Source organism: Dreissena polymorpha, chromosome 11 (assembly GCF_020536995.1).
Source record: "Dreissena polymorpha isolate Duluth1 chromosome 11, UMN_Dpol_1.0, whole genome shotgun sequence".
Classification (NCBI taxonomy): domain Eukaryota; kingdom Metazoa; phylum Mollusca; class Bivalvia; order Myida; family Dreissenidae; genus Dreissena; species Dreissena polymorpha.
Window position 1 is genome coordinate 22,388,431 of NC_068365.1, and position 19,346 is coordinate 22,407,776.

General features: G+C 36.3%; 1 protein-coding gene and 1 non-coding gene across 2 annotated transcripts in view; both read right to left on the reverse strand.

Moving 5' to 3' along the window:
* Positions 1-562: 562 nt before the first annotated feature.
* The window catches only part of LOC127851526 (polycomb protein EED-like), a 58,446-nt gene continuing 39,662 nt past the window's right edge, over positions 563-19,346 (reverse strand). The window contains exons 11-12 of the mRNA XM_052385351.1: positions 5,377-5,450; positions 563-2,355 (exon numbers count right to left, since the gene is read on the reverse strand). Coding sequence (XP_052241311.1) covers positions 2,232-2,355; positions 5,377-5,450 — 198 coding nt within the window. The 3' untranslated portion in view covers positions 563-2,231. The remainder of the gene's footprint in view (positions 2,356-5,376; positions 5,451-19,346) is intronic.
* Positions 5,068-5,149, reverse strand: Trnac-aca (transfer RNA cysteine (anticodon ACA)). The gene has a single exon. It is a non-coding gene; the product is annotated as a tRNA-Cys (tRNA).

Below are 19,346 nucleotides of genomic sequence, written 5' to 3' on the forward strand. Positions count from 1 at the left end.
TAAAGTGGACCTAAACACAAAACTTAACCAAATTTTCAATTTTCTAAGTATAAAAAGGGCACATAATTTTGTCAAAATGCCAGTCAGAGTTACATAACTTTGCCTGCACAGTCCCCTTATGATAGTTAGTAAGTGTTGCAAGTATGAAAGCAATAGCTTTGATACTTAAGGAATAAAATGGACCTAAACACAAAACTTAACCAAAATTTTCAATTTTCTAAGTATAAAAAGTGCACATAATTCTGTCAAAATGCACGCCAGAGTTATCTAACTTTGCCTGCCCAGTCCCCTCATGATAGTAAGTAAGTGTACCAAGTTTGAATGCAATAGCATTGATACTTTCTGAGAAAAGTGGACCTAAACGCAAAACTTAACCGGACGCCAACGCCGACGCCAAGGTGATGACAATAGCTCATATTTTTTTTTCAAAAAATAGATGAGCTAAAAATAAAGTTAAATATATTTAAAAAAATGAAGACGACCATTTATAAACTCTGCTTTCTAAACTATAGCAGATGTTAAACTTGTGTATTCTTTGTAAACAAAACAAAACATATGTAACTAGCTTTACTTCCATTTATTATGAACAACATAAAGTACTTAATGCTAAAACATTTGTGAAATGAACAAGATACCGAGGTCAATACCTGCAGATGTCATTAGCATTGTCATTATTGATCCATTGGCCCATTTAAATATGCCTAAGTCCAAAAGGCAATCTGTGTCACTTTTAACATTACACTGGGTGATGTGGGTGGTTTGAGTGTTGAATGAGAGAATCTAAGCTTTTTAGTAAGAAGAACTGTTGTTAAACTAACTGTCAATTTGTATTAACTAAGAAGATTTCCCTTCTCAATTAATAAGTCCAAAATTATGTCAATATAAAGGCCAAAATAAGGTCAGGTAATGTGGATGTGTTGACAGTGTTCACAGATAACATCGATGCATGTATCAAATCTTTTTACGAGGGGGTTTTGATGTTAGAAAAAACGCATTTCATTTTGGGTTCACTAAACATTGTGTGAATAAGTGTAGACCAAAAAGAGGTCAATGTTTAGGTAAGTTGAAGTCAGGTGATTAGGTGTGCAGAAAGAGAACAGAGATATCATGTATGCACCTTTCAAAGCTTTACAGGAAGAATCAGTTTGGGTTAAACAAGAATTTGTACCTTCTGTTCAACAGGAGGTCATATCAAGGTCAAAAGGAGGTAGAGGTGATGTGGGTGTGTAAATAGTGTGCAATGACAACACCAAGGTCAGTATTTAAGCTTTGTAGGAAGCATTATTGATGTTTTACCAAATTTGTTATTATGTGTTAACCATGTAAGGATGGACAGTTGGCAAATAGGCAAGGCCAAACAGTGTACGCCTCAAGGCATTTGCAGATGCTGAGGACATAAACATGACTATGAAGCCTCGCAGTTGCTTTTATTTAAGATTGCACATTACTTGTTTCAATTGAAAGATGAAATTTCAAACATGGCAGCGAGGAAAATATGTCTTCTTTTTTTTTAATACATGACTTGTAGCCCATAAAATAAAAAAAATGCTCTAACAAGAAATGTGTTTGTCAGAAACACTATGTCCTCTTCTGTGCCGCTTTGATTTATTAAAATTTTTGTATCATTTGGCAGGTTGAGTTAATTATCTCCCTTTAAAGCTTTTTACTTCCCTTGTTGTTTTTTTTTACCTTTAACTTTGAAGAATGACCTTGACCGTTCACCACTCAAAATGTGCAGCTCTATGAGATACACATGCATGCCAAATATGAAGTTGCTATCTTCAATATTGCAAAAGTTATGGCAAAATGTTAAAGTTTGGGCAAACAAACCAACCAACCAACCAACCAACCAACCAACCAACAGACAGGGCAAAAACAATATGTCCCACACTATAGTGGTGGGGGACATACAAATTCTTATAATAGGCAAATGTTTCAACCACTGACTGTTTTAATACAAATTGTTTAACTAGTATTTTATTTATCAAATGCTTTTTCCAACCACTAAGCAATTGAAGGAATAAGCAATAGTTCACATTCATAAGCAATTTTTCACACATTTCTGCAGTAACCATCAAAGCACTAAGGTGGTATCAAAGTATGGGGCAATCCAAAATTGTGCCATGATCATACTAGATGGTCCCCAGTTTCTTCAAACACAAAATTGTGCCATCACAATCATGGTCTCAAACTTCATCAAAACACAACATTTTGCAATCACAACCATCGTCTCAAAGTTTATCCCAGCGCCATATTGTTCCATCATCACACACTGCTAGAAGGGTCTCACCGTCTGGAGAGAAACACGTCTGCCGCACTGCCGAGTAGCATTTGTTGTGAGTCAGAACTGAACACCTGAAGTGGCAAAACAGGAAATATCTTTAAAAGGGATTATGTAATGAGTGCTTTAATAATTGTGTGTCAAATAAAAATGTTAACTGTGAATTTGGTTAAATGCATCTTTTTACTGGTATTTAATTCAACCAATAATCAACTTTGCTCATGGCCTTTAATCCTTATTAATTATTAAGATTAACCTTTTAAAATCAACAATAAAGAATTTGGATTTTTTTTTCGATTTTTAAAATCAACTTTCAAGCATTTTGAAGAAATCTTTTATAATGAAAACTCAAGCAGTATATGAAATAAACAAAAGTCAATAAGTGAAGTTTTCTTAACTTTTTGTAGTAGAGAGATACGTGGCAGTTGCAAGTACAGTCCAACCTGTCAATAAAGACCACTCAAGGGATTTGGTCGTTGTGGTCTTTGTTCACAGGTGGTCTTTATTCGCAGGGTCGATCGAAACTTTGCAAAATATGCTAGTAGTTTTTTAACAGGTACCTTATCTATGTTTGTGCTCTATTGTTTAAATGTTTGAATACTTATGCATGTATAATGAAATAAAGGATTGAAAACACAGTTTTGTTTTACATTTGTATATTTATAACATGTGGTATTTCTATTCCCTTATGTTTTTATTATTTATTTAATTTATCATATACTGTATAAATAACTATTGACATACATGTATACGTACATGTACATGTAATTCTACAAAGAACAAAGTACAAAATACACATAACATAGCAAACATTTATACATGAATCACTACTACACAACCAGTAAATTTGACAATGATGGACAATAAATGATATCTTATATTTATATAAGACTGAAAACATCCAAGAATAAGATTCCAGACAGATACTCAACGTACCAGTAGAAACAACAAAACACAATAAGCACTACGACCCCCGTCCCCCTCCACTCAAGACACACACACAATCAAAACACTCACTTAAAAAAATCACTTTAAAATGCTCTGAATTTGAGTTTTTCCTACACCAAGATCACTATCCACTCTTCTATAACTGTGTCCTTTACCTAACAAACTAATGACCTTAACGCGTTCTTTCAACGTCAAAAACTTATGCTTGGAAGCCATGATGGTTAACTTGAACTGACAATTACTTTTCTATAATCTATGAACGTCTTATTACGGAGAAATTTAAGAAAAGAATAACTATCAGAATGTTTGTCTTCAAAAGGCATCGTAAATGATAGGAAACGTTAATTTCCTTAATGTGTTTATGAAAGCTCAAAATTTGTCTTTGATATTTTTGGCAATTAGTACATTAATCGCGAGTCGCTTAAATACAAAGGCAAGTTTTTACACTTTCGACAAACTGTCAAATGCATAAAAGAAGCAGACGACTACCAATTAGCAATGCATGTTAAATAAACAAACAACTGCTATCAAGTGCAATAAACTGTCACTTGCAAATATCTCCATAGCGACCGACGAGTCCACTGGTAAGATGTGTATCACATGACTACGCAGCGTCCTGGCGGCCATTTTGCTTTTTGAAAGTTGCGAAATCGTTGATTTTTATGATTGCAGTGGTCGTTGTAAGCTATCAAAATGGAGATTTGGGAATGTAAAAGGGTGGTCGTTGGTCTTTGTTCACAGGTGGGCTTTATTCGCAGGTTCAATATATAGTGAAATCGTTCGGGAGGAAATCGGTGTGGTCGTTATTGACTGTTGGTCGCTATTAACAGGCGGTCGTTCGGGCAGGTTGGACTGTAAATGTTAACGTGAACTTTGAAAGAGAAAAAAGGGGCATTTCTCTGCAAAATCGTAGGTCAGATTTCAGAAACTTAGAAACTGAGACCTGTCACAATGACCACAAACAAATAATGCAAAGTTTCAATTCAATACCTGTATTAGAAACAGTTATATGGAATTTGGCCATTAAGGTAGAGCACCCATAATAGATGGGCACCTTTCCAAATATAATCTTATGTATAATTTTCTTAATCAGCATCATTTCACTGAACTACATGCAAATTTTTAGGTAGGCTTTCCGTGCTTTAAAAAAAAATATACTGATTTTTTCAAAACCACCCCCACGCTTGGCTTAATTTTGTCCAGTTTATTTGCACCCCTGGGGTATATGAAAGTTCCATAATTCATCCAGATTTCCAAATATGGGCATGCAGTTGGTGTGTACAGATGCAGTAAAGATGTTTAAAGTTTAAACAAGATGAAATAAGTATTCTTTTACAGACATTTACTTTTTATAACGTGTTATCTATGGAAGAGCACCATGAAATGGAAGTGGTTTCAGCCAAGTAGAAATTGGGTTTGTTAAAAATAAAGTGTCATAAAATTCAAAATAGTATCATTTAAGTAATATTTTGAACTTAGTTTTTATACACTATATACAGCAAAAATACCAAGACATAGAGTCTAAAATCCGGGAAATTTGAAAGATTTCCGGGACTGCGGGACACGTTCTTCATTTCCGGGACAATCCGGGAGGTATGGCATGTATGACATAGACAGATTTACTGTTTACTTTTTGAAATAAAAATAAAAATGCAACATGCATGATTCGTATTTTCAGCAGTAAATGACCCATTTTAGCCAAAACGTTGTTTTAATTAAAAAAATTGAAGAATGTGCATAAATATTGCAACATATTTAACAATAAACATAGCTTACAATTATTCTATATTAAATCAAATTACGTTAGAAAAGAAATAAAACGCGTCGCAAAAAGTATGCATTGTCGGCAGGATTCGAACCTACGCGGGAAGATCCCATAAGATTTGTAGTCTATAGCCTTAACCATTCGGCCACAACAACTTCACATTAGTACCTGCTTAAATTAGATATCCATAAGTAAACGGTTAAAAAGGTTCTTCGATCTTTGAAGAAATTGCGGGAAATCATTACGGGTGCACTACCTTAAGCGGAAAGTGTTGTCCCTGATTAGCCTGTCTGGACCACACATGCTAATCTGGGATAATACTTAACGCACATGCATTAAGCCCATTTTCCCAGCGCAAGGCTCATTTAATTCCAAGCCCTACTTGGCTAACACGGGATCCTCCACATCAATGTCCCAGACGAACACTCGGCCTACTTGATTGCCCAGCGCCATCATCTGAAGCAGAACAAAACTCATTTGAGAAACCTGATAAAACAACTTCTTAAAAGGTCTATACAAGGAAATATTGTTTTTAATATGATCACAGCAGCAAGTAATTGTAAATGTCACTACAAGCAATTTCTATGCTTAGCCGTAGTGGACATCATGTTAAGGGAATGGGAAAGCACTTTAGCAGTCGTAAGAAAGTTTGAAGGTTTCAGAGTGTAGTTGTTACAGCTGCTATTCTGCATTGCAACATTTTTTCTTTAATGGACAGGTAAACTGCTTTTTGTACCTTAATTTATACTTGCAGTTTAAAAAAAAATGAAATAATTTTCCAAACTGACACATTTATCTGTCACTGTCTGTTGATTAATTTAAGTGTGATTAAAACATTTTACATGGCAAACAAGACACAATCCATGTAAATTAGAGAAAGTAACAAAAACAGACCTAGACATTTGGTTTTAGAATAAAAGTCTTTAGTGTCTTTCCTACATTTTAAATAGCAATAAGAAACTTATCATGTTCAAATATTGGTGCTAAAATTATTTTCACATGCCCAGATGCAAAAAGCCCTAGCATTCTGAACCTGACATACAATTTGTTTCACTTGTGAACATTTGAATTTCAAGTGTAACATTGTCCATGACACTAAGTGGGACACATTGTTTGATGTTGGTTAATATTTGTGTTAAGTTATTTTAGAATCTGTCCATGTGTAAGAAAGTTCCGTTTCTTGCACATACGAGACTTTGTCACCAAAGTGACAAAGTATTACCCCCCCCCCCAACCCACACACACACTGCATATTGAAATATGTAGCATGATGTTAAAGCATGTCAAAGTTGATAAAATGGCGTAACTTTTGTAATTGTTAACACACACTGTAATACAAATCTCACATGTACACTTTCATATCATATCATATGAAACCATACCAGCACATTCTGTTGTTTTACGTACAAAAGTAACCACTATTAGTTTAGACCTATTAATTTCAGCTTGATTGAATCGAAAGCCCAAGGCTTATTCTAAACACTCTTGAGTCCGTTTCCTGGTACTAGAATCAGTACTTGGGTGTCTATTGGGGAGATTTAAAGAATGCTCCCACAGTGGGGATCGGTCTCATGACCTACTGGTTGCTATGGGGACACCATATCCACTACGCTAGGCGACCTTTAATGTGAAACACCTTTGGACAAGATTGTGTCTAATGACAGACACACACAGATGGACAGTCCATGATTATTTCAGTATACCCCATTGAACTTTGTTACAGGAAGTATAATATACAGTAGAAACTCGCTATTAAGACCACTTGTGGGACTTTTCAAAAGTGGTCTTAATAGCGAGGTGGTCTTAATTCTGAGTTTTCATGAATTTGATGGACATATAATTACAACAACGTAGATATTCACTGAACTTTAATCTGTTTGCATACAATATAACAGTCATCCGTTTATACATTGTATTTATACATTTATACATTGTACAAAGATAGTTTTTCAAGTTGTTCATTAAAGAAGTGTAAATACATGTACATGTACTTTTCATCAAGATCCTTGATGTTTACTTAACGAATGAGTCAATTGTCGTCTGCTTAGCATTTCCTCGAATAAAAATTGAGCTTTTCTTTTTAGAATAGATTGAACCCGAGTCTTTCCAATGCTGAATAAATCGGCCAACTGTCGTTGAGATTTCCCATCACTGGCGTTGATCAAATCAATCTTTTCTTATAAACACAACTCTTTCCGTTTTCACCTCTCCATTTTGAATAACGATATGGTATAAAGGTCGGTTTTTATATCCATCACAAACAAAACCATGTTACTCAAATATCCTAACTGTTAAATTATTCGCCGAATTTAATCGTTAAAGTGTGTACCAAACAACAACCAATTTACCCATCAAAGACTCAATAATAATAATAGCTAATTGTCAATCAAGTGTTAAAAATTATAACAAGTGCTGAAAATCTAACACAAGTGTTGCAAATCGATGCCAAAAACCGTTGTCGTTAATTGTGGTTAATTGGGTCAGAATGGCTTCGTACACGAGCCCGATAGTACCACAACACCAGTTCAAGTAAGGTGTGAAAATTACTGGTCGTTTGGCGGGTTTCAATTAAGAACAATATCGATCATTGGTACTGATTAAAGTGGTCGTAATAGTGGATTAGCTGGTTGGTCGGATTAGTGAGTGTAATGACCATTGAAATATAGAAGGAAAAAATCGGGACTGAAAAATGGTGGTCGATTTAGCAATTTGGTCGGAATACCGAGGTGGTCGTAAAGAGAGTTTTCACTGTAGTTGCAAATATTACATACACTAAACACATCTGAACTCCAGATGTGTACATGTACAACCTACTAAATGTTAATGATTTTTCACGACACAGCTCAATTTTTTATGTTACAACCTTTACATACTAAACTTAAAAGTAGCACAGTGAAGTTCAGTTATCTTCATGATTTGATGGAAAAAATACTGCAACCAGTTCAAGTTATTTTTTTGTATATGTTTGGAACCTTGGTACCCTAGACTAATTCAAACATGCCTAATAAAAAAACCTCCTATATTAAAATTTAATATCATTAATATATGATACATAGGACCTGACATGAGTTGTCATTTCATACCATATTTTATTTGAATTGAGGAATTTTGTTGGCTAGCAAGCCTTTTGTGAAATAAATCAAGGTACTGTATGACAAGATGATTGTCGGATCTTCTTAATAATATGCTTTCAAACAGGCAAAAACTCAAGGTATATAAAAGAACAAGAGCTGTGTTTGTGAAACACAATTCCCCCTTCTGCGCTTTGAAGCCACATGGCAGCTATTTTAGAAAAAAATAACCTTTGATCTTGAAGGATGACCTTGACCTCGACCTTTCACCTGTCAAAATGTGCAGCTCCATGAGATACACATGCATGCCAAATATCAAGTTTCTATTTTCAATATTGCAAAAGTTATGACCAAGGTTAAAGTTTTGGAACACACACATACAATGACAGACACATACAATGACAGACAGACAGGCCAAAAACAATATATCCCCGATCATTCGATCCGGGGGCATAAAAAAGTATAAAAGGAAAGCTTTTTATATTGCACAAGGTCACTTGACAAAACAAAGTTATGAGCCAAACGCAAACATATTTACTTTCACTTTATCCAATTAAGGACTATGCTCGAATATGATCTTTGACCTCTACTTGTGACCTTGATCTTGGAGCTAAGGACACTGGTATTACACCTGACATGCCATTTCATTATATACGGTAAATGTATTTAATTTTTGTCAAGTTTAAAATGAGAAATAATTAAGTTACAGTTTAGACTCAACTGCTGACCTTCCAGTGCCACCATGACTTTTCAGCCACCAGCAAGGGTCTAACACCACTGGCCGTCTTTTTATGTTGGTTATATGAAATTCCATAACAACTGAGATGCAGTCTGAATCAGCTGTATTTTGGTAAAAGTTAATCACTGACCTTTGGAAAAATAACAGGTTAATTAAAGTAATAATTACTGTTAGTTTATTTCACAGGAGGGCATAGGGACATGCACAGTAAATTGTAAAAGGGCATAACAACCAGTGCTTCCCACAGGCCATTTAACGGTCCCTCACCGGGGCGCTTGAATTTAGAAATCAGAGTCCGCGGGGCGCCTGAAATTTTCCGATCAGTGAATTTTGGCTGTTACTGCAACTAGCCATGCTTAAGATCAAAGCGATACCGACTTCGCGGAAAATTTTGAAAGCCGATTTATGATCGTCTGTCAACTACATCTAACGCTTTACCCAACTAAAGCCCGCTAAAAGGGGGGAGCGTCACTGTATTGGAAAATCAATATTAGCCAATGAGAGCGTACACTTTGTATAAGCGACAGCACTCGTAGGCAGACACTACCTTCAGTTAAATCATGCAGACGACTCGTGGCGTACATGTAATTGCCACATAAATCTTGGCCAGTTACTAAGAAGACTAATGATGGCTGTAATCCTCGTGAAAGTTTTACATTTCATGAATAATACTGTCAAAACATTTACTCGACTCGTTAAGTGTTTGAACAAATTATCGTTGAATTCATTACGCAACTGTTAATTTTTCTTGAAGTCTCAAATGAGCATAATTAAATTTGTAATCCAAAACCCACTTCGGAATGTAAATGTTAACTCTACGTTAACAGATTCTTGCTTCAAATAAACAGTGATAATTTATTTCGAATTGACCCTTTGTCTCAATAAAAAGGGCGCGAAAATTATGCAGCATGTACAACGTCGCGTCATGTGCATAGAAAACGTGGGTGTACATGAGCGTTGTATTAACAAGCACACACCACGTCAAGCGATTTACGCATGTTCAGTGGCAATATTTCATCAAATCTAGAAATAGTCACTTATGCCGAAGTTTAGTTGTTACTTTAGAAAAATGGCAACGTTTGTTGTAAAAGAAATTATTGAGCACTTTTATCGTCAATATTTTCCAGAAAGTGCTTTTAAAAATGGGAATATCGGGTAATGAATAGAAACTTGAAAAGTAGTAAGTATGCAGTAATAGAGGCGGGATGATACGGATGTATTAGGGAATCGTTCGAGTCGGGATTTTACTATCTTTGCGGGAAAGTTTTAAAACAATTATTAAAAAATGTCTTTATAAATGACTTTATAGCTGGGGGGTTTTCTTGAAGAGTCATAGTGCAACAAATAACGTCCTTTGAGGCTGTTTTTCTAAGAGTTATAACGCACCACAGAACGTCAATTGACACGTTAAGTTAAAAAAAATTCAACCACCCCTATAAGCTCTGGGGCGCCTGAAAAAAATCCTGTGTAAAGCACTGATTACAATTCACCTATTATGCAAAAAAACGCAAAAATAGCACAAAAAGCCAGTTTTGGGGTGAGGGGCATTTAAGCGCATTAGTGGCAGTCTGGGAGGAAAATTAACCAAAAACAAGGGCTGTTTGCAAAACATGCTTTCCCCCCCATTTGGGCTTTCAGTTTTAGTGGCAGCCATTGTGTGAATATGTTTTTTGTTACTGTCAATTGACCTTTGACATAGTGATTTGAAAATCAATAGGTGTCTTCTGCCAGTCATGATCAATGTACCAATGAAGTTTCTTGATCATAGGCCTAATTATTCTTTAGTTATCATCAGGAAACCATTTAACTGTTTTGAGTCACTATGACCTTAACCTTTGAATAAGTGACCTGAAAATCAATAGGGGTCATCTGCCAGTCATTATCAATGTACCTATTGAGTTTCATGGTCCTAGGCGTAAGCATTCTTGAGTTATCATCCTGAAACCATTTTTCTGTTTCTAGTCACAGTGACCTTGACCTTTGACCTGATAATCAATAGGGGTCATCTGCGAGTCATGATCAATGTACCTATGAAGTTTCATGATCCTAGGCGTAAGGGTTCTTGAGTTATCATCCGGAAACCATTTTACTATTTCGAGTCACTGTGACCATGACCTTTGACCTAGTAACCTCAAAATCAATATGGGTCATCTGACACTAATGATTAATGTACCTATGAAGTTTCATGATCCTAGGCCTAAGCGTTCTTGGCACAGCGCCACACAACGAGGGCTTGGGAAAAACACTAAATGTGTGTGTGTACCACTGCAATATCCATCAGGGTAGTTTTGTGCTTTTTTTAAATCAATCATAATCTTTTGCTCATTTGATTAAGATATCACAATTAACTCATGTCACACAAATTGTATTATTCGTAGGTCATTTTTAAATAATAAATAAAATCCAAAATAGGTATATGCTTTTTATTGAGTATGAATAATGAATGGGAATAAAAATATAGTTTACATTATATAACCAATAAGTAAATAAGTAATATAATAAAGCATCAATATGTATAACTAATTTTAATGCAGAGAAAATATGATATGAAACAAGAGGGCCAAGATGGACCTGGGTTGCTTTACTGTGTTTAAAGTACCATCATGATATGTTGAAATGTTATGGCTCGTTCACATATGTTTGAAGGTAAGTGCTGACATACAATGTGATAATTATGGACAGAATCAGCAAAGCCAAATAAATCAAGTGGTTGCCTAAGCCTGAAATTATCTTTAATTTTGTTAACCCTTTGCCACTTAGATTATTCTTTGACACATTTGTAGTTCCTTAGAAAGTTACATTTAATTAAAGACCTTTCTTACTAGATTCAAGTTTTAAAGGCTTAATTTCCAAGCCTTACATGTAGTTACTGATGAACTGCAAACAGAATTAAACCTGGACAGACTTGGAGTTACTCGCAGGCTGTTCTGGTTTTATGCTGGTTGCAAAGCCATTTTCACTTAGCTCCTTATGGGGGAAGGGGTTGAAAAGTAAAAACATCAGATGATTCCAGTACACCTCCTTAACTTTTGAACTGGGGTATAATAACTTGCCTTTGGGCGCAATATGCTCAAGTGAGGTAATAAGACAATAAATGATATATAACATGGCAAAGCACAATGAGTAATTATCCCTTAATTACAAATATGTACACTTTACAAAAGGACACAATTTATGAGTAATGACATGTACACACTCGTCTATGTTTCTTGTCAAAACAACAACAAACAAATAAAAAACAATTAAAAAGGGACAAAATTGTCACAAAACAAGGTTTTCAATTTGAAAAAAAAAGTCTGTTAAAGGGAGACAATTCAAAACGTGCATTGTTACCCCCTTGTGTAAGATTCAATATATTTTTAATCGTGGCGACCTTGATTTCAATTTGAAAACAAGAGCACCGCCTTGCGGGTGCAGACCGCTCATCTATTTTCTTTTTAAAGGTGAAGGGACTCTCATTTTCAATCACAAAGGAGGGAGGAGTGGAGTGAAGAGGGAAGTATAGTGTGGGGTTGTGGACATTTATTACATTATCTACCAAAAAAGCGAAAAAAAAAAAAAAAAAAAAAAATCGGGGGGGGGGGGGGGGGGGGGGTTGGGGGGGGGGGCGATGGGAGGGGGGGGGTTTGGGTGCGATGGTTGGACGGTATTTCAAACATAACAGTTTTAAAAAAAAAATGGGAGGGGGGGGTATAGTGTGAGGGTGTGGTGGTAATTTGTGAGATGATCTTAAAAAAAAAAAAAAAAAAAAAAAAAAAAAATTGGGGGGGGGTTGGGGTGGGGGGGGGGTGGGGGGGGGGTATAGTGTGAGGGTGTGGTGGTCATTTGTGAGATGATCTTAAAAAAAAAAAAAAAAAAAAAAAAAAAAAATAGGGGGGGGGAGGGGGGAGGGGGGGGGGGAGGGGGGAGGGGGGGGGAGGGCACGGGGGATGGTTTGGGTGGAGTCTATTGTGGTATGTCAGGTAAGAGTAGTTTCATCAAAGTATCAATCAATTCTAATCATAAATAAAGAAGTTATGGCAATTTTAGCAAAATTTAATAATTTGACCTTGAGAGTCAAGGTCATTCAAAGGTCAAAGTAAAATTCAAGTTGCCAGGTACAGTAACCTCATGATAGCATGTAAGTATTTGAAGTTTGAAAGCAATAGCCTTGATACTTAAGAAGTAAAGTGGATCGAAACACAAAATTTAACCATATATTAAAAGTTACTAAGTCAAAAAAGGGCCATAATTCCGTAACAATGACAACCAGAGTTATAAAACTTGTCCTTTTACTGTACCCTTATGATAGTTTGTGAGTGTTCCAAGTATGAAAGCAATATCTATGATACTTTAGGGGTAAAGTGGACCAAAACATAAATCTTAACCAAATTTTCAATTTTCTAAGTATAAAGGGCCCATAATTCCGTCCAAATGCCAGTCAGAGTTACATAACTTTGCCTGCACGGTCCCCTTATGATAGTTCATAAATCTTGCAAGTATGAAAGCAATAGCTTTGATACTGTAGGAATAAAGTGGACCTAAACACAAAACTTAATCAAATTTTCAATTTTCTAAGTATAAAAAGGGCACATAATTCTGTCAAAATGCCAGTCAGAGTTACATTACTTTGCCTGCACAGTCCCCTTATGATAGTTAGTAAGTGTTGCAAGTATGAAAGCAATAGCTTTGATGCTTAAGGAATAAAATGGACCTAAACACAAAACTTAACCAAAATTGTCAATTTTCTAAGTATAAAAAGGGCACATAATTCTGTCAAAATGCATGCCAGAGTTATCTAACTTTGCCTGCCCAGTCCCCTCATGATAGTAAGTAAGTGTACCAAGTTTGAATGCAATAGCATTGATACTTACTGAGAAAAGTGGAACTAAACGCAAAACTTAACCAAAATTTTCAATTTTTTAAGTATAAAAAGGGCACATAATTCTGTCAAAATGCACGCCAGAGTTATCTAACTTTGCCTGCCCAGTCCCCTCATGATAGTAAGTAAGTGTACCAAGTTTGAATGCAATAGCATTGATACTTTCTGAGAAAAGTGGACCTAAACGCAAAACTTAACCGGACGCCGACGCCAACGCCAACGCCGACGCCAAGGTGATGACAATAGCTCATAATTTTTTTTCAAAAAATAGATGAGCTAAAAAGAGTGTGATAAAGAGAGACCATCTCAAAATGTGACTTGTTACTGATCAAAGTTACCCCCATTGTTTCGTTATCAATCTATTTTTAGTCGATGCTACCTTGACCTTGGAGATATTGACGTAATTCTTTCGGGCGACACACCGTCCAATGATGGTGAACAAATGTGCCAAATGATTTTAAAATCTCACAATGAATGATATAGTTATGGCCCGAACAAGCTCATTTATGGCCATTTTTGACCTATGAACTCAAAGGTTGACCTTGGAGATATCGACGCAATTCCTTCGCGCGACACACCGTCTAATGATGGTGAACATATGTGCCGAATGATTTGAATATCTCACAAAGAACAACAAAGTTATGGCCCGAACAAGCTTGTTCTGCTCGCCCGCCGACATTCACAAATCTAATAATGTTTTTTCCTTCGGAAAACTTGGTTAATGATAATTCCAAAAATTAATTCAAATATTCCCATCTTAAGTTTGATATTTACTTACATCCAAATGTTTAAGACAGCTGACATTCTCTTATACATTACATTAAAAAAAAGTTTGATCTAAACATAAACTAAATAAGCATTACAAAATAATCATACAGAAAATTCAAGTCAAAAATAAATATATAATATTCACAGTATGTTAAACCCATGGGCTCAAATGATTGTCAGCGCTGGCAGACCTCTCGAGTCTCTGTGGTTTGAAACTCTCTGTGGTAACCCCATTACCAAGGTGAGTTCCCTTGGTGCTGGCGATCGTATTATACTCGCGCACAACGGGCACGATCTTCTCAGCTGTTTTGACGGCCAGTTTACTCTTGGGTGCTGTCTCATCCACATTCACAGCATTTATGCTTCCAAAAGTTTCTTTTTCCACTTCTCTTACGACTCCTCCATTTGGAATCCCCATCTTGCCAGTTGCATTGTGCGCAGCGTTTTCTATGTGTACTTGGACCTCGGCTTCTCGCGTGGGACTTGGCCTGAAGTCCCGAACAACGAACCTGTTGGCATACAACTCCTCCAGATGATCCACTTCCTGTTGGCTAAGTGCCCTCTCCATTGCACGAGGACTTCCGGTAAAGCGACTATCGATCATCATGGCGCGTCGTCCAGGTGACACCGTGTGGTAGCCATGCGGGATTCTGTCGTCACGGAATTCCGGTTCAAGTCGATAATATGGGATACGCATGTCGCTCTCATAGCGCCGGATATGTGACCGAGTGGGACTGTGGGAGCGGAGAAAATCTCTAGATGACCGATGGACACGAGGGATGTCTACCATACTTCGGACCCAGCCGTGCCTCGTGTTGGGGTCATAGTGGTCCACGTGATAGATTGGAACCCTCTTGTGCCTGCAATAGATGCCCACATAAATGTTAAACATATTTAATAAATTTTCTATATTGTCAAATATTAACTAAACACTTTTCAACTCACATACGCATTTTGACCATTTGCAGTCCCTTAGATATCAAATTATAGACCATTCTTAAGAGATTTAAGTTTAAAGGCTTAATTTCTAATCCTACCATACCTATGAGCAGCAAACAGCATTAAACATGAACAGTTACTGGCAAGCTGTTCTGGTTTTATGCTGGTTGCATATTGCCATTTTCACTTTGCCTCTGATTGGGAAAGGTTGGTTTCATGGGTTTAGGTGTTCTGCCATACCTAATAAATACCGCAAGACTTTGTATGCGGTTTCAAATAAGCACATGGTAATTCTTATGATTTTGAATGAATTGATATTAAACGCTTTTACAAAAGCCAGAGAGGAATTTTAATTTGTGTGGCAAATCCCAAATGAGAGTCTTTAATTTATGCAAGTAATAATTAAAGGCCAAGCATAGGTAATGGGGGTAATAACAAGCAATTCGGATTTCCTTTTATAGGAATTCAATAATGAAAGCTATAGACCGAGTGGTTTGATACACATTGGGACAGCAAACAGTTGGTTATTACAGCAATAACCAAATATTAGCAGTCAATTATTTTGATTCCACCACAAATTTATAAATATTGCGTCTTTATAATATTGCATCTACTTTTATCTATACTCTGAAATTTTTCAGGGAAAAACAAACACACATGCGTATTTGTGATGTCAGTACCCACAAAATATTTTTAAATGATGTCCGTTTCACTTGTTGTAGACATTGTGAGAATAATCCAAGATATGCCATAGGAATTGTAGTACAGTGATGCTTTTATGCTGATATAAAATGCAAATTAAATGCCAAATTAACCACATAATTGTTTGTGAATATAAGTATACAAATTGTACTAATTATGCTTTTTAACTGTTTATTAATATAAAGAATAAAATGTGTTTTAGATTTTTTGCAATCAAGCTTTAAAAGGTTCATACTCATCAAGACTTTTTACAATAAACTTAACCATTAAAAATGACATTACCTGTACTGTTGGTCTCGGCGGTCGTACGCAAGGCGTGGCAGACTATTGACGTAACTCAGAACATCCGGCATGCTCCGAGACTGACGCAGGGAAACCATCCGCACCAATTCTCGGTTTCCCCTCGACCTTGAATGTGACCTTGAATGATGAAGCCTTGACCTTGAATGCTTGGACCGTGTTCTTGACCTACTTTTCTTCTCTGTCTCCTTCTTCTGCTTTTCCTTTATCAACTTCTTCTTTTCAAGTACCTTTTTGTACTCCTTGTCCATTTCATGTAAAATCTGTTTCAGATTGTCTCTGTCTTTTTGAAGTTTGTGCACATCTCTAGCTCGAGTCAACCTTGGATCACCAAGACTGTCATACATCTGAATATAGTGCTTCAGTTTCTTTGGGTCTATTGCTGGTTTCTTATGACCATTTATTACCTTTTGGGTATTCAGCTTCTTCAAATGCTCTTTTTCAACCAACTTCTGCTTTTCTGTTTTCTTCTTTTTCTCAGGCTTCACATCATACACTTCAGGATTTAGATACAATCTTGGATTCTCAAATTCCACATCCACTAGCGTATGAGAGGCAGACCCTTTTATATAGTTGTCTCGAATCTGTCTCACATAGTCTTCACGAGGTATTGGTTCAATCTCTAGATTTTCAGTGTTTTCAGTTTTCTGGTAACCAAGGAGATCAAGACTTTCATCATTTTTACTCTGAATGTCCAAGTTACCCTTCCGCTTGCGCTTCACCAAAAAACAAATGGTAGCAATCGTACCAGCAATCAACATGGAACCTCCACCTATGGAACTGAATATCACAATGTAAAACAAGTTTTGGTTACATTCAAACAGTCTAATGTGAAAAGTCATCAATGTTTGGCTCCCTCTCACCACTGGCGTGGTACAAACATACCCAAAGTTTTCTTGGTTCATTATTTCCACGCTTGTTGTTTCCAACCATTTTTGTACGTCAGCATTTTCGCATCCACAATTAAATGGATTTCTTGAAAAGTCCAGAACCTTTAGATGTTTAATGGTTGAGAAAGCCAGAGGATTTACATGGTTTATCCTGTTGTGAGAAATTCTCAAATCTGTGAGTTCAAAGTTATATGAAAAAGGAGATGGGTCAAACATTAGTTCAGTAAAGTTGTTGTAACTCAAATCAATCGTCTTCAAATTTTGCAGAGGTTTTAAAAATCCAGCAAGCATTTCCGCATTGGCCATCTTGTTCTTCTGCAAATTCAAATGTGATATGTTTGTCGACTGTGAAAAAGTATCAACAGCCAACTTTTCAATGAGGTTTCCATGAAGATCCAGCTCTTTAAGTCCATGCAGAAAGAAAAATGCCTGTTCATCAACATTTGTTATTACATTATATGCAAGATTTATCATTCGTACATTGTGCCAACCATAATGTTGTACTGACTCAACTTTGTTATTTGACAAATCAATGATTTTTGGACAGTGAGGCAAAAACGTCTGATGACTAATGGTGGAAATCTCATTGTTGGCAAATGTTACAACTTCAATATTTCTCGAGTCACGAAACATGAATTTATTCAAAGAGGTCAATTTGTTATTGCTCACATCAAAGTGAGTTATTTTTTGCAAACCCGTGACTGGATTTCCATTATTAAAAGTCAAAATTTTGTTGCAGCACAACTTTAAAGATTGCAAATTCGCTAAAGTACTCGGGACAACAAAATTCTCTAATTCATTGTAAGATAGGTCTAATTTAATAAGCTTTACTGCTCCAGCCAGGTCAAGTCCACTTTTATCACCAATTTTATTATTGGATAGATCAAGCATCTCTAAATTTCCAACATTGTCCTTCATGAATTCAGACACTGTAGTTATTTCATTATACGCTATATCAAGCATTTTAAGGCCCCCTAGCTTGGCGATTCCTACCCCGATCGTTTGAAGTTTGTTGTCTCGAAGATTCAGTTTACGAAGATTCAAGAAGGTTAACAAATTATCATCAATGCTGGTTAACCCATTTCCTGCCATGTTTAATTCATGCAATGCCAGTGTTCCAAGGTTTTCCACTGTGAAGTCATTTAAGTTTATCTTCACGGAAAAGTTTGTGTACGAAAGATCAAGCTTTGCCAGGCTCACTTCTCGTATCGCTTCCAGATATCCGGACATGTTAGTGAAATTAAGTTCAGGATTATTGGCTAAGCTGAACATGTCCAGCTTCTTGAAACTCTTAATGGCGTCAGGTTCAATTGACTTCAAATTACAACTTGAGAAATTAATGGACTTTGCAATTGGTTCCCAGCTTCGTATCGCCATAAAATCGCTTGCAAGAACATTCTCAATGTCATTTCCGGAAAAGTCTATAACACTAAGTTGTGTTGTCACTTGAAATCTCAGCCCAAGCCGTGCAGATTTCAGGTGATTATAGCTCACGTTCAGCACCTTTAAATTTGTCAAATAGCGGAAAGGCTCGTCTGGGATGAAATTTAAGTGATTATGACTCAAGTCCAAAACTTCCAACTGTATGTTGTCTTTAAACAATCCATTTGTGTTGTCCATCAACTGAATGCTATTCCCTCGCATAATGAGTTTCCTTAACATTGTGAGTCCTGAAAAGGCGCCATTTTGAATGAAATTCACCATACTGTTCGAAACATTGATAGTCTCTAAACTGTACAAATTCTGGAATGTGCCATTTAAAATTGGCCCATGAAAGTCTCTAAACAGATGCAATTCTTTTGTCAGCAATGCAAAATGATGCTCTTCACTCTTGAAAGAGTTCTTGCAGTTGAAAACGGAGAAATCTGCCGAGCAAACACATTTCCCTGGACATTTTAGCTGAGATAAAATGTCTGTTGTAGTAACATCTTGGCCTAGACAAGGCACGAGAGTTGACAGAAAACACAACACAAGGGATACACTTGAAACCCAGTAGTCCAATACAGGCTTCTGATGAAAAAACATTTGATTAACTATCACTGCTCATTTATGAATGCACTTTTTGTTAATTATTATTATTAT